The 22,617-nt window shown below is 44.1% G+C and overlaps 1 protein-coding gene across 1 annotated transcript in view; it reads left to right on the top strand.

Moving 5' to 3' along the window:
- Positions 1 to 20,560: 20,560 nt before the first annotated feature.
- Positions 20,561 to 22,617, top strand: part of LOC141102974 (uncharacterized) — a 248,270-nt gene continuing 246,213 nt past the window's right edge. Inside the window, exon 1 of the mRNA XM_073592043.1 lies at positions 20,561 to 20,615. Coding sequence (XP_073448144.1) covers positions 20,561 to 20,615 — 55 coding nt within the window. The remainder of the gene's footprint in view (positions 20,616 to 22,617) is intronic.

Consider the following 22,617-nt stretch of genomic DNA (forward strand, 5'->3'; position numbering starts at 1 on the left):
AGATGAATTTGTTTTTTTTTTTTGCAAGAACAAAAACATTCCCGTTGATCATGTCAGAAATCCAGAGTCCTTGTAACTCTCTGTGTACTGAACTGAAATCTCAAATAATCTCTTCAGCTTTGCACAGCTATCTACCGTGAACAATAGAACACTTCCCACTTTGCTACGCAAAAGAGCAGAGGGGGAGGTGTTCTGTAGCCCAAATCCAGAGAGCAGCCTAGAGTGACAGTGCTGCTCCTCTATTCAGTAGATACAGTTCAGTAAGTGTTGTCACGCTAAGACAGGAAGTGTGTTAGCAGCAGGATCACCAAATTAAAAGTATGGAAAAATGCCTATAAAAACAAATGCAAGCTACCACATCTAAGGGATGGCAAGCTGCAATATGTTGATAAAATAAAGCAGAGGTGGGGTGCTACTACCCAATAAGATGAGAACATTTTCAGAGCTACCTGGGTGCGGAAAGGCTGTCGCACAGCTGCAATGGCAATCATGAAAAGAGATAGTCCGCAACTCCTTGCTTGCGCTTTAAAGTATTCAGAATTTATTGGTTCTCTATAAAAGACACAGTATCGAACCAATAAATTCCGAAGATAAAGAGCAAGCAAGGAGTTGCAAAATATCTCTTTTCACGAAGCTACAGTATGTTACTTTTTTTGTTTCTGGGTTTTGATCACTTCAGCCCACGTTCACATCGGCCGGTTTGACATGTGATTTGACATGTCAAATCGCCGGCTATTCCCCGCAACGGCATCGTCCAAATCGGTGCGACGCTGACTTTGTGGCACCGCACAGGTTCCCAAAAGTAGTTCTTGCACTACTTTTGGCGACTTCAGGGGCGATTTCAATTTCCTTGAAATTACTCCTGAAGTCAGACTGACATGTGGGTTTGAAATCGTGCGAGTTCAGCTTTCGTACCTGCATCAGTGTGAACCTAGGCTAAAACAAGAAGAGAATTTTTAGTTTTACAAGTTGTGAATTTTAATAAAGCAATTTCTTACCAAAATGAATTAACATTTTGATGTTAAAATAACTAAAATAACTGGGGGAATGTTTAGGGGGAAATGCGATAAAATATGTCAACTGCATAATTCAAGCCCAAACTAATAAGCATATCAAGCATAAGTGAGAATGAGGTTCAATGAAGTTCAATAATCAGTACAGCTCTTCTGCTTGATTCTGAGCATGCGTGGAATTTTGTGCTTTGGAATTGTGTACACACGATCGGAATTTCCGACAATGGATTTTGTTGTTGGAAAATTTGAGAACCAGCTCTCAAATTTTTGTTGTCAGAAATTCAAAAAACAAATGTCCGATGGAGCCTACACACGGTCGGAAATTTCTGACAACAAGCTCACATCGAACATTTGTTGTTGGAAATTCCGACCTTGTGTACGCGGCATTATGCCCCGTACACACGGTCGGATTTTCCGATGGAAAATGTGTGATAGGACCTTGTTGTCAGAAATTCTGACCGTGTGTAGGTTCCATCACACATTTTCCATCGGATTTTCCGACACACAAATTTTGAGAGCAGGATATAAAATTTTCCGACAACAAAATCCGTTCTCGGAAATTCCGATCGTGTGTACACAAATCTGACAGACAAAGTGCCACGCATGCTCAGAATAAATAAAGAGATGAAAGCTATTGGCCACTGCCCCGTTTATAGTCCCGACATACGTGTTTTACGTCACCGCGTTTAGAACGATCGGATTTTCTGACAACTTTGTGTGACCGTGTGTATGCAAGACAAGTTTGAGCCAACATCCGTTGGAAAAAATCCTAGGATTTTGTTGTCGGAATGTCCAAACAAAGTCCGACCGTGTGTACGGGGCAAGGGAATGCATCTACAAGAAAAGTAAACTATGTCGCCAGCCTACCTTGCATCCAGAAATGTATTCAAGAATCATAATGATCACATAATATAACATATTTTTTTTTGGAGCCTCACAGGACTTCTCCATCAGACTTATGTGATGGCATCCTGTAAGATTGACCTGTGTCTAAACCACTGGTCCTCTGAAAAGTGATCCAAACACAGATTTTGACAAAGTTTGACAGGTGGTGAGGAGGCCACGTGATGCCTCCTACCTGCCTGTTTTAACTCTATAATTGCCACACAATCGCATACGCTACACGCAGTTGCAAGGCATTTACTTAAATGGTTTGTGTTTGGTGCTCTTGCAGCCCCCAGAGCAAGTCATGTCAGATCAATTTTTCTGTGGGTGCAAAGCTAAGCATTGTGGCTGCTGCCTTTGCAGCTCTGGGAAGGGCAGTTAGGGAGTGCTAAAAAATTTTAACACCCCCAACAAGTCCAAACAAGCCCTAAATCTCTGAAACGTTGTGTTTTATGATGTGGTCATTATAGTAGCTGTCTATGAAAGTTTATTCCAGTAAAGCAGGCCTTAGATCAAGGCTAGGCAACCTGGGGCCTTCCAGCTGTTGTGGAACTACATTTCCCATGAGGCATTGCAAGGCTGGCAGTTACAATTACTCCCAGAGGCATGAAGGGACTTGTAGTTCTGCAACAGCTGGAGAGCCCCAGGTTGCCTACCCCTGCCTTAGATTATGCAATTTTCTTTCCTTCCACTACAAATTGCTTGATTCCCATATCAACACAATAAATGTTGATGGGGAAATCCCTCCCACAGCGCTAATGTATTCTGCCAGTGGGGAGCCTTCCCTGCCTGCAGGACATAATGATTAGTGTTGCCAGCTACAGCCGGCGGCACTAATCGTTCAAGAAAAACCTGACAGGCTGGTTCACATGGGGCATATGCATCCCTGCCCTCTGTGATGACCGTGTTTACCCGCAAGGGGTTGCACAGGTGTTCCACCCTTCCCCGTGTAGGCAGTCCCATTAAATTCAAATGCATGTGATATCTGTGTAGGTGCGGGTGCACAGCCTAGATTGTAATTTAGTTTAAAAATGAAATTGTAAATAAATAAATAAAAATAATTTTAAAAAATGTAACAGTAACCTTGTCAACCCACACATACACATAAATGTAAATTTGGAGCGCACACATGTATGTAAACAAATGTCAAAGCGATAATTCCAGGGTCAAAATCTTTGGCTAACTTTAAACTGATAAACTGTAAAAGCTTTTAAAGAGACAATGGACAATTTTGGGTACTGTCGTTTTTTACCATTTCATGGGCATATGCTATTTTAAGGCTTGATACGTTTGGTATCTATTTTTTCAACACAGCCCCTTCTTTTACATTGTTTCAAAAATGGGTATTTTATTACGTTTGTGTGTATCAAAGTTAATTTTGGTGCACTTTTTCATAATAATATGCGTTTGATAAACTGCTGCACGAATACTGCAACTGCCGCCAATTTATTCTACAGGGCTTTTGTTTTCAGAAAATAGAATTTTTGGGGGTTTATTGTAATTTTCTAGAAAAAATGCAGGTCTCAATAAGTGTGCAAAATATTTAAAAATAGCCCTGATTAACCAGTTGTTAAAGCAAGTTAAATGGTGGTCAAAAGAAGGTCAACTGCAAGTCAAATGTGCCCATAGTGAATTTTGAAGGATCTTAGAAGCATCTCAAGTTGGTATCATAAGCAGGCTGCGTTTGTCCAAAGGTTCAAGGTGTTTTTTTGCCAGGGGTGCAACATCTGTGGGGTCACATTATGATAACAAAAATGTGCCAGCATCTTAAGGGCCATGTTTTTAAAGGTATTTTATTTTGTACCTGACTGACTATAATGAGTTTATGGGCCACATCACAACAGGTATCACATTTCTGATTAGCCTTGTGGGCCATGGAAATATTACAGAGGTACCATGCTCATACATAGGTGCAGGTAATATATAGTAGGGGGACCCTGTGGACCATGTAGATATTACAGGGGAACCATGTTAGCATATTGTTGGAGTACCATATAGTAGGAGGATATTGGAAAGCAGCTACAGATGGGCACAGCACTGGATTGAGTAGGGACTCAGCTAAGTATAACGAGCATGACCGAGGGGGGGGGGGGGATCGTTGGCAATACTAATACCTACAGATTTTATATCTGAATTGCAGGGAATGCATTGTGGTAAAAATATTTAGGCTTTGGAACCACTTTAAGATTACTTAAAGTAATCTTAAAGTTTAAACAGCAACTTCTCATTCTAACATTTTGTTTTAAAGGCTGAAGGTTTTTATGCATGAAGGTAAAGAACCTTGAGTGTGTAGCTCCCACCACAGCCCCCTAGTACTTACCTGAGCCTGATCGCGATCCAGCGATGTGCATGAGAGCAGCTGCTCTCCCGGGTCTCTGCCTCACAGCCAGTAAGGAGGGAGCGAGGGGCGGTCTGAGCCCCGTTCTGTGTGTCTTATGGAGCGAGCCTGCAGCTTGCTATGGGGGGCACTCAGAGAAGAGGAGGGGCTAGGAGCACCAGCGGTAGAACCAAGAAGAGGAGGTTTGGGCTGCTCTGTGCAAAACCATTACACAGAGCAGGTAAATATAACGTGTGTTATTTAAAAAAAAAAAAAATACCTTTGCCATCACTTTAACTTTTCTCTTGCTAGTTTAAGGTCATGTTTCTGTGTTCTTAATCTTAGCAGTAGAAGGGCGGTATTTTCTAAATGAAGCTAAAATAAAGAACAAGCGGACATAACCTTAAAGTGGTAGTAAACTCTGTTATACCACTTGTACCTACAGTTAAGCTTATAATAAGGCTTACTTGTAGGTATGGTGAATATCTGCTAAACTTGCACAGTTTAGGAGATATTCAGAGTGCATGCAGCCAGTGACATCACCGGCGCATGCGCTCTGAAGGTCGGGCTTGAGGTGCTGAACCTTCAGAGCCCGTGCCGTAAACAGTGGCTCCTATGCGCATGTGCTGGAGTGACGTCATCACGCCCCTGGCCACTCATGTAGCCGGGGCTGCAAACCCAGAAGGAAGATGGGGGGAAGATGTCAGCCCTCTCAGCAGTGACAGCGTGGTGCTGGGGTGCTTCGCTCTAAGGGAAGTTTCTCATAATGCACTAGTATTTGATGCATACTAGTACATTATGACATTGCTTTGCAGGGAAATTTTTTATTTTTCAACTAACTGCAGTTTACTACCGCTTTAAACTAGCAAAGTTCAAAACTGACCTTAGAAAGTATTAATTACAGAAAAATGAGTTGATGTTCAGAGAAGACTTCAGGCAGAGGTAGTAAGTTAGTCAATAGTAAGTGAATGTAAACATATAGTTTATTATCAAAAATAATATGTAGATCATTTACAGTATATTATTTCCAAATGGATAATTCATTGCCATAAATTGATAGTTTAAAGTAGAAGCCCCATTGCTTATCAATTTACAGTTTTGCTTTTTGGATATGGGGTTTCTTATTTTAAAATGTATGTTTTAAAGGAAATATTTGCTTTTAATATAAAACACAATGAAAACTGATTACTGTATATAGTAAACACAGTTAAATGAATACTTGGAGAGAGCAGCATTCATAGGTTACCATATCATCTCTAACTAGTCAAATACTGTCTTGTAAAAGACCAACCATCATGTATTTTATTTATTTTCCAGATCACCATGACCATTCCGAATGTAAGGATAAAGATTCAAGTAAGTCTGGAATAAGGGAATATGATCATCATATAAATAGTGCAAAGTCTGAATAGAATGTTTTAGAATGTTTAATTGGTACAGATTCCTGTTTAATTGAAATGTAATTAGATAAGAGCTAGGTGAAAGGTTCTTCAGGTAGAATGGATTCATTATCAACCTAGCAGTGCTGTACTTAACCCCTAGGTGCTGACAGGTACGCAAATATGCGGCCTCTCAACTAGTGGGCCTTGGCGCCAAGAGGCTGCATATTTGTGTACCAAATTGCAGACGTAGCTATACTGAGTACACAGTTACCGGTGGCTAAAAGAAGGCTCACAATTGCTTCTTGCGACTTTCCGATCATGTGACCGCCATGACAGCCAATCATAGTGGTCACATGATCATACACTCCGCCTCCTGGCATCCGAAACCCCTTAAAGAGCCGGGAGGCATAGACGCAAAGGGGTTAAAGGTTAACTCCAGTCTTACCCTCAGTCTTGCACAGCTGTACATAGTAACCAATTTAGCTTGTTGAATTAATCTTTAACAATAAAACCTAGAAGCTGATTGGTTACTATGCACAGCTGCACCAGATTCTGTGTGCACCAGTTTTAGTAAATCTCCCCCACAGAGACTCAGTGATAATGGCACTGGGCCTAAAAAAGGTATGTAGTGAAAACAAAAAGATTTAATTAGCATGCTGATGAAGGTAGAAAGGAGGAATCAGGAAAGGTAATAAATAAGCAGATTAACCTTCAGGTTTAACATTAAACTGCATGTCTCATAATTATTTAGGCAGCCAGGTGCGCTGGATACTAACTGGACGATAGTGCTGCTCAATGAAAATGATAGAAATCTTATTATATGGTATAGCTCCAATAGCTGATGTGCTGCATTTACACTATGCAGCCAAGTTTTTGAATACCTTATAGGAGCCCATTCCTCAACCATTGCCTTTATATTTAATCAAACCACACACACACACACACACACACACACACACACACACACACACACACACATCCCTCCTATGGCTATTTTAAAATGTGTTTGTGGAACTTTGTGCTTATGGATTCTAGATGACCATAACAAATTCACTAAAGATGCTGTGAATTTGACTTTGCAAAGGAAGACTATTTGCAATCCAATCAGGTGTAAGCATAATTCCTACTCATGGGCGTAGCAAAAGGGGTTGCAGGGGTCACAATCGCAACCCCGCCCCTAGCTCCAGGGGACCCCTGCAGCCTCCCTGTCATATTATCATATCCTCCACAAAATCCAGCTCCGATCTGCCCTAGGGCCCCACAGCCACGCTCCAGTACTGGGCTTCTACTTTTTTTTTTTTTTTAACATAAAGTTTATTTATTTATCAGACAGACAGAGAATATATCGCAGTTTAAATACCTTCTGACATAATCATTTGACAGTGAAACAAGCTATTTTGCAAAAAGTACTTATAGCATGTGCAGCAATCATTACAGTAATAATTGATGATTGGCAATTACAATAGTAACCAAGATAGCAGTTGAGGACCTAGGGGCGAGAGGGGGGGGTATGGGGGGGAGACATGGGAGAAAGGGGGGGGAGGGAGAGGGGGGGAGGGAAAAGGGGGGGGGGTGGGCGGCTCTCGCTCGGTCAATCCTTTAAGTTAATTCCTGTGAGTAAATTGAGGTTTGATAATGATCGTACAGGAAAGTGGTGCTAGAGGGGAGAAGGAATGAGGAAGATAGAGCTACCAGGAACTATTCTAGAGTCAGATGTCTCGCTTTTACCCAACTGGCCCATATCTTATCGAATTTATGTGGGCAATTTCTTCCTAGGTATGTTAGTTTGTAGAGGGGTAAGGCAGCATTTACCAGGGACAGCCAGAGTTGTTTAGTGGGGGGTTGAGTCTGATTCCATTGTAAAAGAATAGCTTTCCTCGCATAGAAGGACGCATAGAAGACAAATAGTTTCTTCCTCTGGGGGGCATCAAGGAAATCACATATACCTAACAGGAGCGGAATAGGGCTAAATGGGACCGTGACCCTCCCTATAGAATTAATATCAGACAGGACTGCCCTCCAGAATCCCTCCACCTTGGTGCAGGACCAAACCACATGGATGAAATCTGCATCGTCTGAGCCGCATTTAGGGCATATTGCCGATCTACCCGGGTAAATCTTTGCCAAGCGTGCTGGGGAATAGTAGGCCCGATGAAGAAATTTCAACTGGGTGTATCTGTCTCTGGCTGAAATCATTAGGGGTAGATACTGCTGAACACCCTCCTCCCAGTCCTCATCAGTCAGGTCTGGAATATCGTTCTGCCATGTTGTATACAGTCTAGAGACCTTGGAGGTATCCAGCACGGCCAGCCTATTATAAATGTTAGAGAGTGCACCACCACCATCCAAGGACCGCAGCATATTTTCTAGGTCAGACATTTGCAGATCTATCAAAGGAGGGAATTGGGAGTGGTATGCATGGCGTAATTGGAGGTACCTAAAGAACATCTGATTCGGTAGGTCTTTGTTTCGTTTTAGGGCATCAAAAGTAAGCAACTGTCCCCCGCATACAATGTCTCCCAGACTTATAATCCCATGTCTAACCCATATACTCGGGTCTGGTATAGAAGTAAAGTGGGGTAACCGGGGGTTGCCCCATAGTGGAGTTGAGGGGGACCACGTATTTGGTTTCCCCATCTTCAAGGCGACCGTGTCCCATACTCTAATCGTCGTCCTCATGAGCGGAGTCACCTGGGGGCTAGATTTAGGGCCCTTGTGAATTAAGGTATTCAACTCCCCAGGGGAACCCAACAGCACTGCCTCCAGTTTAGATGCGGGATTAGTCGGTGTCTCGGACAACCACCATCTAACGGTAACTAGGACCGCTGCCCAATAGTATTTTATGAAGCATGGCAAAGCCAGGCCGCCCATTGTAACTGGTAGTTGCAGCGTTGTTTTAGCTATCCTAGGCATCGCTCCCTTCCACACGAAGGAGGTGAGTATGCTGTCTAGCTTATTAAAGAAGGAGACAGGTATGGGTATAGGAGTGTGCCTAAAAAGGTAGGTGAATCTGGGCAACACAGTCATCTTAACTAGGTTAATCTGTCCCACGGGCGTGAGCGGAAGAGATTTCCAAGCAACACACCCGTGGGACAGATGGGAGACTACCGGGGTCAAATTTAGGGGAATAAATTGCTTTAGGTCTCTGTGTACCTCCACTCCCTGGAATCTGAACTGGGAAACCCTCCGGAGCTGCTCATCTGGGGGGGGGGGGATCAGTGCCAGGATGAAGTGGGAACAGTATGGACTTACCCCAGTTTATACACTGAGTGCCGCCCAAATTCATCAATAACCGAGAGCGCAGTCCGCAGGGAAGTCCCGTCGTCTGTAAGATAAAGGAGGGTGTCGTCGGCATATAGTGATATTTTTTCGTGGAGGGGGCCTATTGGGATGCCCTGTATCACAGGGTCGGAGCGAACGAGGATTGCCATGGGCTCTATCGCAAGTGGAAATAGCCTCGGGGAGAGGGGACACCCTTGTCTCGTTCCCCTATTCAGAGAAAAGGGTGCAGAGAGGACAGTACCGGTACAGACCCTGGCCGTCGAAGACCTATACATGGCCTCGACCCAAGAGATGAAGACTGGACCAAATCCGAACCTGCAGAGGACCTCCCACAGATATTGCCACTCGACCAAGTCGAAAGCTTTCTCTGTATCCAGGGAGGCCACTACCGCAGGGCGGCCGTCTCCGGTCCCCGAGGCCAAGACCGAGTACAGTCTACGGAGATTGATATCCGTTCCCTTGCCTGGCATGAAACCCGATTGGTCTTCATGCACCAGAGTGAGTATCACCTCGTTCAAACGTCTAGCAAGGATTTTTGTCTATATTTTAGCGTCCGAATTAAGGAGGGATATCGGCCGATATGACGAGCATAATTGAGGGTCCTTACCCGCTTTAGGAATCACTATTATAATAGCTTGGGCCATGGAAGGAGGAAGGGCCCCCGCCTGTAATGTTTTGGTAATCATATTATGCAGCCTAGGTGCCACCACCTCAATGTTTTGTTTGTAGAATTCTGGTGGGAATCCATCTAATCCCAGGGTTTTACCTGATTGCATTGAACCTAGCGCTGTTTGTACCTCCTCTACAGTAATCAGGGCCTCCAAACTTTCTCTCGCTGAGGGGGGAAGAACCGGGAATGACACCCTATCCAGGAACTCATATAGCTCTCAGACGGAGTAGTCCGCCCTAGAGGAATACAGTCTGGAGTAGTAATCCACGAAGCAAGCATTGATTTCCACCGGGGCAGCAACAAAAGTCCCGTCATCTTTTCTAAGCCGGGCTATAGTGGAGACTGTGAACTGCTCCTTAGAAATCCAGGCCAGCAGTCTGCCCGTTTTATCCCCCTGCTCAAAAATTCTCTGGGTTTGAACTAGTTGCCGCTTATTCACCTTTGCCACCCTGAGTAACATCACCTCTCTATATGCTACCCTCATATCTTGACCTGTGATGGGATTAGCGGTCTGAGAATAACGAGACTCGAGGGCCAGGGCCTCTGCCTCCACCTGTTCCAATGTAATCAGATCATTTTTGCGTTCAGTAGCAATAGAGGAGATATAACATCCTCTAATGTAGGCCTTGAAAGCCTCCCATTCGTTCCCCGGAGAGGTGGTGCCTGCATTTAGTGACCAGAATTGTTTTATTAAACTGGTTATTTCAAACTCTATGGTGGGATGGTTTATCCAAAATCTGGATAGGCGCCAGATCCTATCTGCTGAGGGCGTTGTGGTTTGTATGCAACAAAGCAGGGGAGAGTGGTCTGATATACCTCGGGGAAGCATACTGATATCCTGTATTTTGGGGAGCATACTCATACTAGCTTATAGAAGATCTATATGGGATAGTGTGTTATGTGACGAGGAGTGACAGGTATACATGCGTTCCGAGGGATGCTTCCACCGCCAAACATCCACCAATCCAAACACCTGCGCCCATCTAGAGAGGGCAGAATCTGTTTGGGAGTCTGACGAAAGCCTATCCATAGACGGTTAGGTGGGATGTTAAAATCTCTGACTAGGAGAACGTTATCTGTGGGGAATTGTGTCAACAGAGAGGCAATGGATTGGAGAAGAGATAGAGTAGCAGGAGGTGGCAAGTATAAACCAACGATCACCATTTCAATCATATCAATGAGCACGTGTATCAACACGTACCGTCCTTCCAGGTCCAATTTTACCCCAAGGAGTTCAAAGCCACAGGAGTAGCTTGAGTGGGTGGCATGGTAATGATGGCCCACCCAGGGACGTTTAAGACTCATAATTCTACTACCCACTAAGTGAGTTTCTTGAAATATACAAATTTAGGGGTTATATTTTCCCATATATTCGAAGACTAAGGAACATTTGATTTTATTATTTAGTCCTCTGACATTCCACGATAGAATTTCAATGGAGCCATATTGTAAAAATGGGAGGGATAAATACCGGGAAATCCTTGTGGCCAGGACCCGAAGAGACTAACACACCCACCGAGCCCAGATCAATAGAGAGCCTGCTGACCCATAGTATCAAGGCTAGTAAAGTAAAGCACCACAACTCATGCACATTTGCCATCACTATTCCCTGTCCGATCAATTGTAAACAAACAAAACCAGTACCTGAAGAAAGGAAAAGGAAGGAAAAGGAAGAAAAAAAAAGAAAAAAAGAAAAGCAACAAAAAAAAATGACACCCAACCCGACCCACCCCACACCCTGATAAACATATCTCAGGGTGTCTGTGTACCCAAATCTAACCCAACAAAACACTTATATAACTATGGTGTAGGAAAGTCTCCTGTGGGGGGAGTGCGTAATAGACAGCACACCTAGGACACAATTCCTGAGGGCGGGAGCAGGACACTCTGCCAACCGTTATGTCTGAAGGCAACTTGCGGTAGTAAAACACACATACCAGAACATATCTATCTGGAATAGGGATGAGCCGAACACCCCCCTGTTCGGTTCGCACCAGAACATGCGAACAGGAAAAAAATTCGTTCGAACACGCGAACACCGTTAAAGTCTATGGGACACGAACATGAATAATCAAAAGTGCTAATTTTAAAGGCTAATATGCAAGTTATTGTCAATAAAAGTGTTTGGGGACCTGGGTCCTGCCCCAGGGGACATGGATCAATGCAAAAAAAAGTTTTAAAAACGGCCGTTTTTTCAGGAGCAGTGATTTTAATAATACTTAAAGTCAAACAATAAAAGTGTAATATCCCTTTAAATTTCATACCTGGGGGGTGTCTATAGTATGCCTGTAAAGGGGCGCATGTTTCCCGTGTTTAGAACAGTCTGACAGCAAAATGACATTTTGAAGGAAAAAACTCATTTAAAACTACCGCGGCTATTGCATTGCCGACAATACACATAGAAGTTCATTGATAAAAACGGCATGGGAATTCCCCACAGGGCAACCCCGAACCAAAATTAAAAAAAAAAAATGATGTGGGGGTCCCCCTAAATTCCATACAAGGCCCTTCAGGTCTGGTATGGATATTAAGGGGAACCCCAGCCAAAATTTAAAAAAAAAATTGACGTGGGGTTCCCCCTAAATTCCATACCAGACCCTTCAGGTCTGGTATGGATTTTAAGGGGAACCCCGCGCCAAAAAAAAAAAAAAAAAAACGGCGTGGGGTCCCCCTAAAAATCCATACCAGACCCTTATCCGAGCACGCAACCTGGCAGGCCGCAGGAAAAGAGGGGGGGACGAGAGTGCGGCCCCCCCCCCTCCTGAACCGTACCAGGCCACATGCCCTCAACATTGGGAGGGTGCTTTGGGGTAGCCCCCCAAAGCACCTTGTCCCCATGTTGATGAAGACAAGGGCCTCATCCTCACAACCGTGGCCGGTGGTTGTGGGGGTCTGCGGGCGGGGGGCTTATCGGAATCTGGAAGCCCCCTTTACCAAGGGGACCCCCAGATCCCGGCCCCCCCCCTGTGTGAAATGGTAAGGGGTTACTTACCCCTACCATTTCACTAAAAAACTGTCAAAAATGTTAAAAATGACAAGAGACAGTTTTTGACAATTCCTTTATTTAAATGCTTCTTCTTTCTTCCTTCATCTTCTTCTTCTTCTGGTTCTTCTGGCTCTTCTGGTTCTTCCTCCGGCGTTCTCGTCCAGCATCTCCTCCGCGGCGTCTTCTATCTTCTTCTCCTCGGGCCGCTCCGCACCCATGGCATGAGGGGGGAGGCTCCCGCTCTTCTCTTCATCTTCTTCTTCATCTTCATCTTCTTCTTCTTCTTCTCTTCTTCATCTCTTCTTCCTTCTTCATTTCTTCTGCGGGCCGCTCCGCATCCATGCATGGAGGGAGGCTCCCGCTGTGTGACGGCGTCTCTTCGTCTGACGGTTCTTAAATAACGGGGGGCGGGGCCACCCGGTGACCCCGCCCCCCTCTGACGCACGGGACATGACGGGACTTCCCTGTGGCATTCCCCGTGACGTCACAGGGAAGTCCCGTCAATTCACCGTGCGTCAGAGGGGGGCGGGGTCACCGGATGGCCCCGCCCCCCGTTATTTAAGAACCGTCAGACGAAGAGACGCCGTCACACAGCGGGAGCCTCCCTCCATGCATGGATGCGGAGCGGCCCGCAGAAGAAATGAAGAAGGAAGAAGAGATGAAGAAGAGAAGAAGAAGAAGAAGAAGAAGATGAAGAAGAAGATGAAGATGAAGAAGAAGATGAAGAGAAGAGCGGGAGCCTCCCCCCTCATGCCATGGGTGCGGAGCGGCCCGAGGAGAAGAAGATAGAAGACGCCGCGGAGGAGATGCTGGACGAGAACGCCGGAGGAAGAACCAGAAGAGCCAGAAGAACCAGAAGAAGAAGAAGATGAAGGAAGAAAGAAGAAGCATTTAAATAAAGGAATTGTCAAAAACTGTCTCTTGTCATTTTTAACATTTTTGACAGTTTTTTAGTGAAATGGTAGGGGTAAGTAACCCCTTACCATTTCACACAGGGGGGGGGCCGGGATCTGGGGGTCCCCTTGGTAAAGGGGGCTTCCAGATTCCGATAAGCCCCCCGCCCGCAGACCCCCACAACCACCGGCCACGGTTGTGGGGATGAGGCCCTTGTCTTCATCAACATGGGGACAAGGTGCTTTGGGGGGCTACCCCAAAGCACCCTCCCAATGTTGAGGGCATGTGGCCTGGTACGGTTCAGGAGGGGGGGGGGCCGCACTCTCGTCCCCCCCTCTTTCCTGCGGCCTGCCAGGTTGCGTGCTCGGATAAGGGTCTGGTATGGATTTTTAGGGGGACCCCACGCCGTTTTTTTTTTTTTTTTTTGGCGCGGGGTTCCCCTTAAAATCCATACCAGACCTGAAGGGTCTGGTATGGAATTTAGGGGGAACCCCACGTCAATTTTTTTTTTAAATTTTGGCTGGGGTTCCCCTTAATATCCATACCAGACCCGAAGGGCCTTGTATGGAATTTAGGGGGACCCCCACATCATTTTTTTTTTTTAATTTTGGTTCGGGGTTGCCCTGTGGGGAATTCCCATGCCGTTTTTATCAATGAACTTCTATGTGTATTGTCGGCAATGCAATAGCCGCGGTAGTTTTAAATGAGTTTTTTCCTTCAAAATGTCATTTTGCTGTCAGACTGTTCTAAACACGGGAAACATGCGCCCCTTTACAGGCATACTATAGACACCCCCCAGGTACGAAATTTAAAGGGATATTACACTTTTATTGTTTGACTTTAAGCATTAATAAAATCACTGCTCCTGAAAAAACGTCCGTTTTTAAAACTTTTTTTTGCATTGATCCATGTCCCCTGGGGCAGGACCCGGGTCCCCAAACACTTTTTATGACAATAACTTGCATATAAGCCTTTAAAATTAGCACTTTTGATTTCTCCCATAGACTTTTAAAGGGTGTTCCGCGGCATTCGAATTTGCCGCGAACACCCCAAATTGTTCGCTGTTCGGCGAACTTGCGAACAGCCAATGTTCGAGTAGAACATGAGTTCGACTCGAACTCGAAGCTCATCCCTAATCTGGAATAATTAGCATGTTACACTTAGATTAATCTAAGGGCTTGAATTTAGTTACAATTTAAACTGTAGTGACCGATTAGAGACTCCATGAGAAAAACTAAAACACAGAGCTAATAGGAGGGATAAAGTCTCACACATTCCCCCATGTCCACCCCCCCCCCCCCCACGCTCCCGGTGAGCAACAATGGGTGATAGTAAGTCCCGGCATAGAAATAATCCTTGAACAGGGATTAAAGCATAGTTACATGTGAGTCTTGCAGCTGCATAGGCAGGGGATCCGGAGTCCTCCTCTCACCCCCTCGGCCGACCAGTATGGGTAGGGGAGCATTTAAAAGTTCCTTCCAGGGGATTAAAAAAAAAAAAAAAGGGGGGGGAGGATACACAGCTCAGGGTGTCCAGCGAAACAGTCCAGAACAGTTGCCCGTACACTTCCTTTGCTGCACATGGAATACAGCCCAGCATATGGGGGGCATGTCCCATCAGCTCACCGCATGGTACCCTAGTGAGAAACTCCCTATAGCTTCCCAAGTGTTGGGGCTCAGATCTCCACCCACAGGGTAACATAATCCCTTGGTCTCCGAGGGGGCTTCCTACTGCATAGTTTCAACAAAAAGAGAGGGGGTTATAGCCACAAGGGATAAGTGAGCGAAGTAGCTTCTATGCAGGCAAGGACAGCATGTGACCGGGAGGGAGAAAGGGAAATGGACTCAAGGCGAAGAATGCGGTCAATGGACTCTGGGGAGGGATTCCAGCCAGCGGGTTGCCTCTTCAGGGGATGTAAAAAACTTAGATGACTCACCATCCATCACCTTAAGTCTGGCCGGGAATAGCATATTATACTTCATCCCCTTGGTACGGAGCTGGGCTTTGACATGGTCAAAGGTACGCCTTTGCCTCTGTGTTTCCATGGAATAGTCTGGAAACAGCATAATTTTCACGTTCTCGTAGCGCAGCTCCTCCAGTTTCCGTGCCTCACGGAGCGAGCACCAGGTCTCGGTCTCTGAAATTAAGTAGCCTGAAAATAAAGGTTCTTGGTGGAGCCCCAGGCGGACCTCTGACGGATGGCATCCGATGCGCTTTTTCCACCGCAAAGTAAGGGGAGAATGGAGCCTGTGGCAGTAGCGTGCGCAAGAGTCTCTCCGTATATGCAGCCGGATCGCGGCCTTCGGCTCCCTCAGGAAGGCCCACCAGGCGGAGGTTATTCTGCCGATTCCTATTCTCCTGGTTTTCCGCACGAGACTCCACGGCCTTCACCTTGAGTTGTAGAGTGCGGAGGGAGGCATCATGCTCTCGAATTGTGTCCTCGGTGTCCCCGACCCTTCTCTCAGTCTCCGATAACCTGTCACGGAACTTGTCCATGTCTCTCCTAACCAGACCCATCTCCATCTGAATTTGCTCAATTTTCGCCGTAAGCGTTGTCTGGCAGCCTGTAATGGCTTGCATTAAAGCATTAAACTGCTCATTCCCTAGAGAGGACGGGTCTGGCTGATTAGTTTGTGATGCCATGTTAATCGTGCTGAGAGCATGTATACCCCAGGGCAGCGGCGGGGACTTTGGGGTAGGATTCCGCTTCCGCTTGCGATTCGATCCAGAATTTCCCCTTCTCATGCCCGGGACCAGCCTACACCTCTCCGTCAGGATAGGATGCGATAGTCCTGTGTGAAGCGGATAATTTAGCCTTTCAGATGCGGAGCGCCCGACACACACGTCCTCTCAGGTCGCCATCTTAACCACGCCCCCCACTGGGCTTCTACTTTGCCTTCCACAGTCCACACCCCTCTGTTTCATTTCCTGAATGGAGAGGAGCATAAGGTGAGAACAGCCCAGGATGGGGAAGTGTCTGTGCTGTGTGCTGGCAACATGGAATGGTAACTGAGCTCAGCGAGGCAAGAGGAGGAGAGTGCTGACCTGTAGCCACGATGGGACCGATGGGACCAATGTCACTGGTCAGGTATGACACTGCTCAGTGTCTCCTAGTCACAAGCTGGGATTCTTCGTACCCCGCCCCCCATTGGGGGATGTCTACTTACCCCACTTCCCTGACAACTGGGGAAAAGACACACACCTCCGGGAGGTGACCTTCCCCCAACACCTGCCAATACTGACAGAGAAACCTTCAGAAATTGCTAAAACAAATCCCTTAACACCTCCTTGGGGGGCCCCTGAATTTTGTGTCACATGGCTTTGCCCTCCCAGATCTAAGTTGCCCCCCCCCAAAGCCCCCTGACCACCCCCTCCACCCTGCATGCTATGCCCGGCTGCTGAACTCCTTTCCCATTACAGCACTCTATACTGTTCCTCCTCCGCAAGACCGAAATCACATTCCTTTACAACACAGCCAGTTAGCCATGATCTGCACAGGGTGTATCTGCCTACTGCAACTACACTGCCATTCTGACCAGAGAATTTCACAGGTCAGAAGGGCAACATGAAAGCCAGATACACCCTGTTAAAACTGACAGACTGTGTGTAAAGGAATAGAGTGGGTAGAGTGTGGTCAACCTGTTGCCAACCACTATTATAAGCTTTCCCTACTCAATACATAAGAAACCATGTTTGGTCTATAGATACACTTTAAATTCATAACTTATTGTCATAAGAAGCTATAGGGCTGATGCATTAATACTAAAGAAAGTGAAAATAGCACACGATTGCAGTTGTGTCCCAAGCAATCATTTAAATTATTTTTTATTGTTTTCCCCAGAAATAAATGGTGAAATCTGTTTGGTTCCTATTGGTTACAACTCTCTTATCATTTATAATGTAATGTAAGTCCCTGGCGCAGACATTTTTACACAGTGACTCGTCACATGGGTTCAAACACGAATCAGAATGTATACAAACTTGCAACAAGCTATTTCAATCCGGATGTCAATGAAAGTAGAGCAATCACGGGGGCAGCACTGAAACTGGCAGACAGCATACAAAAGTTTACAGGATGAGGGTGGTGTGCAGATCCAGCAAGAGATAATAGGAGACCAGGAGGAGAATGTGAAAGTGATTGCATACCCAAAACTGGACACCCCCCCAGAGCCAGTTTAGCTGAACCTGGAGGTCATAGGAGGATCTGTGTATGACAGCTCAGGAGGATGTAAATTAAAACAGAAACAAGCAATGACAAATGCAAGAATTGTATCCTGAAATGTACCTTTAAATATTGCATCTTCCATGAAATGTAAATACAAATATTTGAAATACTGCAAAATAAAGGGCCCTCAAGGTAATGCCTAACATGAAATTGTATTGATCAAAAAAGTAAAAAAAAAAAAGTGAGAGGGAAAATTAATGGAGTGGGAGCCATTGGTAAATGCTTAATTAGAACTAATGCCGCGTACACACGAGTGGACTTTACGGCAGACTTTGCCCGGCGGACGGGATTTCGTCAGACAATTCGATCGTGTGTGGGCTCCAGCGGACTTTGTTTTCTCAAAAGTTGGACGGACTTAGATTTGAAACATGTTTTAAATCAATCCGTCTAAATCGAGTCCGGTTGAAAAGTCAGCTCGTCTGTATGCTAGTTCGACGGACAAAAAGCCACGCTAGGGCAGCTATTGGCTACTGGCTATGAACTTCCTTGTTTTAGTCCGGTCGTACGTCATCACGTACGAATTCGACAGACTTTGGTGGATTGTGTGTAGGCAAGTCTGTTCATTCAGAAAGTCCATCATAAAGTACGTTGAAAAGTCCGCCGGGCAAAGTCTGCCGTAAAGTCCGCTCGTGTGTACGCGACATAATAATAAAAAACCTGTCTCAGCTCAACCAGCCCAAAAACATAAAGGTAGCCCACTATATGTATCAAAATAGCAAAAATGTTATTAGATATTTATATACAGTGCTTTGAAAAAGTATGTATACCCCTTGAAATTTTCCACATTTTGTCATGTTACAGCCAAAATCGTAAATGTATTTTATTGGGTTTTAATATGATAAACCAACACAAAGTGGTACATAATTGTGAAGTGGAAGAAATATGATAAAGGGTTTTCCAAAGTTTTTACAATTAAATATGTGAAAAGTGTGGCGTGCATTTGTATTCAGCCCCCCTGAGTCAATACTTTGTAGAACCACCTTTCACTGCAATTACAACTGCAAGTCTTTTTGGGGATGGCTCTACCAGCTTTGCGCATATAGAGTGACATTTTTGTTCATTCTTCTTTTCAAAATGGCTCAAGCTCTGAATATGCTTTGATCTAAACCATTCCATTGTAGCTATGGCTGTTTGTTTAGGGTCATGGTCCTGCTGAAAGGTGAACCTCTGCCCCAGTCTCAGGTCTTTTGAAGACTCTAATGCCGCTTACACAGAAGCGGAATGTCCGACAGAAAAAGTCAGACGGAAGCTTTTCGTCGTCTATTCCGATTGTATGTATGCCTCATCGGACTTTTTTTCCGAAAATTCTGACAGACCTAGATATGGAACATGTTCTAAATATTTCTGATGGAACCAATTCCTATCGGGAAAATCTGTATGCTGTTCCGACGGACCAAAAACGACGCATGCTCTGAAGCAAGTACGAGACGGAAGCTATTGACTACTGGCTATTGCACTTCCTTTTTCTAGTCCCGTCGTACGTGTTGTACGTCACTGCGTTCTGGACAGTCGGACTTTGGTGTGACCGTGTGTAGGCAAGACCGCTTGAGCAGAATTCCGTCGGAGTTCCGTCACAGAAACCTTCGGAGTTTATTCCGACGGCAAAACCGGTCGTGTGTACAGGGCATAACAGGTTTTCTTCCAAGATTGCCCTGTATTTGGCTCCATCCATCTTCCCATCAACTCTGACCAGCTTCTGTGGACAAATTCTCCCACCTGAGCTGTGGACATCTGCAGCTGTTCCAGAGTTACCATGGGCCACTTGGCTGCTTCTCTGATTAATGCTCTCTTTGTCCAGCCTGTCAGTTTAGGTGGACGTCCGTCCATGTCTTGGTAGGTTTGCAGTTGTGCCAAGCTTTTTCCATTTTCGGATGATGGATTGAACAGTGCTCTGTGAGATGTCCAAAGCTTGTGATATTTTTATATAACCTAACCCTGCCTTAAACTTCTCCACAGCTTTATCTCTGACCTGGTGTGTTCTTTGGACTTCATGATGCTGTTAGGTTCTCTAACAAACCTCTGAGGGCTTCACAGAACAGCTGTACTTATACTGAGGTTAAATTACACACAGGTGGACTCTTTTTCCTAATTAGGTGACTTCTGAAGGCATTTAGATTTAAGTTAAGGGTATCAGAGTAAAGGGGGCTGAATACAAATGCTTGCCACACTTTTCAGATATTTATTTGTAAAAGATTTTGAAAACCATTTATCATTCTCCTTCCACTTCACAATTATGTGCCATTTTATGGGGGTCTATCACATAAAATCCCGATATATATATATATATATATATATATATATATATATATATATATATATATATATATTTTAATAAAGCAAAAAAAATTGAAACCACGCATTACAAACTATCACTTTTATCTTCCAGTGACTGTTTCGTGTTCCACACCTGGCAGCCATATGATTGCATCCCAAACAATGTAAGCATAACAGCATAATAATGTTTTTAAATGTTGTTACTATATTTGCTTCCTCAGAATTTAGACAGCCACAATCAGATTTTCTTTTTTTTTTATTTCTTTTTTTTTTTAATGAAAAGTAAAATTCTTACTGGTTGCTGTGGAGAAATAACTCCAGTACTTGGTACTGATCCTTTGATAGATTAGGCCAGGTATATTGTTATTTTGTAGAAGTAATAAATATATGTTCTTACAGAGTTGTGTGTCCATCAAACTGTTCAAAGGAAGAGGTGCATGGATCAGACATCTATACTGATGTAAGATTACACATATCATATATTCCATTTGTCACAGTAAAAATAATGGTCATAATGTTTATAAAAAAAAAATGTTTTTATTAGAAATCTTCAATCTGTGGAGCTGCATTACATTCAGGAATTATTACAGAACGTGGGGGAGCAGCATGTTTTAAGAAGACATCAGGGCTACATGAATACCATGGGACAACAAGGAACCAAATCAGTTCTCTTGGACATGGTCCCTGGTATGCTTCCTTTGTCGTCACACCACCACATAAGGATTTTATATTGACAGGTAATATTGTGAAAAAGAAATAAAGTATAAGATTTACATTGTCTGAACTTTAGTATCTGTAGGACAAAAATGTGTTTTTACACAGTGACATATTTTCACAAGCAATTAAGACCAGAATTACGTCATGTTTTTGAAGCTGCGATCCGAAATATCAGTTTGCTATTGTTCCCAGACTACAAAAAGTTGTGCTTTCAGTGTAACAGAACAGCTGTAGTACTAGTAACTGGGGGCTTCTAAAGTCACCTGAGGGTCTTGATTTGTGGTCCTGACCTACTGACATCAGCACCATTACAGTGTAATCCTAAATTTCCACTTCAACAAACAAAAAACTTTACAATTAAAAACAAAAAATAAAATTGGAATCACATGTTACTATTTAGTGGTTCTAGGCAATGCTAATCATGTTCACAGAGCACTAATGCCCTAGGTCTTCCGAGAAAATGCAGACAACCTCGTGAATTTTTTTATTTTTTGAATAACGAAGATTCAAGAAAACTTAAACAAGGTTGTCCTGCACTCAGTGTATCTAAATCTTCCTACAAAACGGCCTCAATCAGGTAAAGACAGCTGCACTCACTATATCCCACATAAGCAGGGCTTTTTTTCTCAGAGAATAGGTGCAGGAACTCAACCATACCTGCCACACACACATACCTGCTAAATGGCATCAAATAGTAGCTCTTCCCTCTGCATACAACCCCCTCCCTCCACTGCCCTCATCTTCTCCCCCCTCATTAAAAGCTCCACCATCTGTCATATGTCTTACCTTTGTTGCAATATTAAGCTGATACACCTATCTGCCTGTAGTACCTCTCAGCATACTATACTATACTATACTACAGTCACTTGCAAGGGAGATCATGCAGCAGGAGCATCCACAACTGGTCACCAGGGAAAAAATGGAGACCACAGAGGGTGCAGCCTACCACGCACCCTCTCCTGCCCATGACTGCACTGAACCCTGTGTACCTGTTCTGTATCTCCCTTGTCCCTGTCCGGCACTCAGTGGGATCTGTGCAGGAGATTTGACCTGTGGGAGCTACTGGGATATAAGCTATCACTTGTAAACACAGAAGCTGGACTTCAGTGTTACCAAGTGATAGTGGTGAGCAGGGAGCAGAAGACCTAAGCCAGAGGTGATCGAACTGATTTCCCCCTAGTTCCTGCTGAGAAGAAGCCCTGCACATAAGAATATAAATGACAAATTAAAAAGAAAAATGTGTTGCGCTGTCAAATAAAGTGCAAAGTGCTTTCACATACTTCATAAATAAACAAATATCATAATAAATAATTCAATAATTAATATTAAAATCAATGAAACAACATCAAACACTGTAAGTGAAGAATTAATAGTCCCATAAATTTCTGAAACTTGTAAGTCCAAAAAGAAATCGGAGTGATAGAAGTGTGTACAATATTGTAAAATTGCTCCACTAGTGTATTTAACCCTCAAGGCCAGTGCCTCTTACCAGAAACAAAGACCTCTTACGGGTCTAACTGCCCCTTAGTAATATGCCTTTTTTACGGATGGATGGACCGGTGCAATACAGCTTCACTACAGCCTAGTCACATCAGAGTTAGCCCAGCAGCCGTAAACAATAGACTGCAATTCGTTTCGTTCGGAATTTGTTTTTTAACTAATTTTGACAAATTCGTTAATTCGGAAAAATCTGAATTAACTAAAAGCCGTTTAATGGATTTTTTTGAATATTCGTAAATTCAAATATTTGAAGATTCGTAAATTCGAAAATTCATAAATTTGAAATTTCGTAAATTCGTAAATTCTAAATGCAAAAATCCGAAAACCCGAAAATTCAAAAATATGAAATAATAACTAAATAATAATAACTTAGCTATTACTAACTATTAAATTATAGGTATTGGAATCTCCTTTCAAATTTGGCTGTTAGTGAACGTAACAAATACGAATTTATCTGAAGTTACGAATTATC

The sequence above is a fragment of the Aquarana catesbeiana genome, linkage group LG07 (assembly GCF_042186555.1).
Source record: "Aquarana catesbeiana isolate 2022-GZ linkage group LG07, ASM4218655v1, whole genome shotgun sequence".
In the NCBI taxonomy this organism is placed as follows: Eukaryota; Metazoa; Chordata; class Amphibia; order Anura; family Ranidae; genus Aquarana; species Aquarana catesbeiana.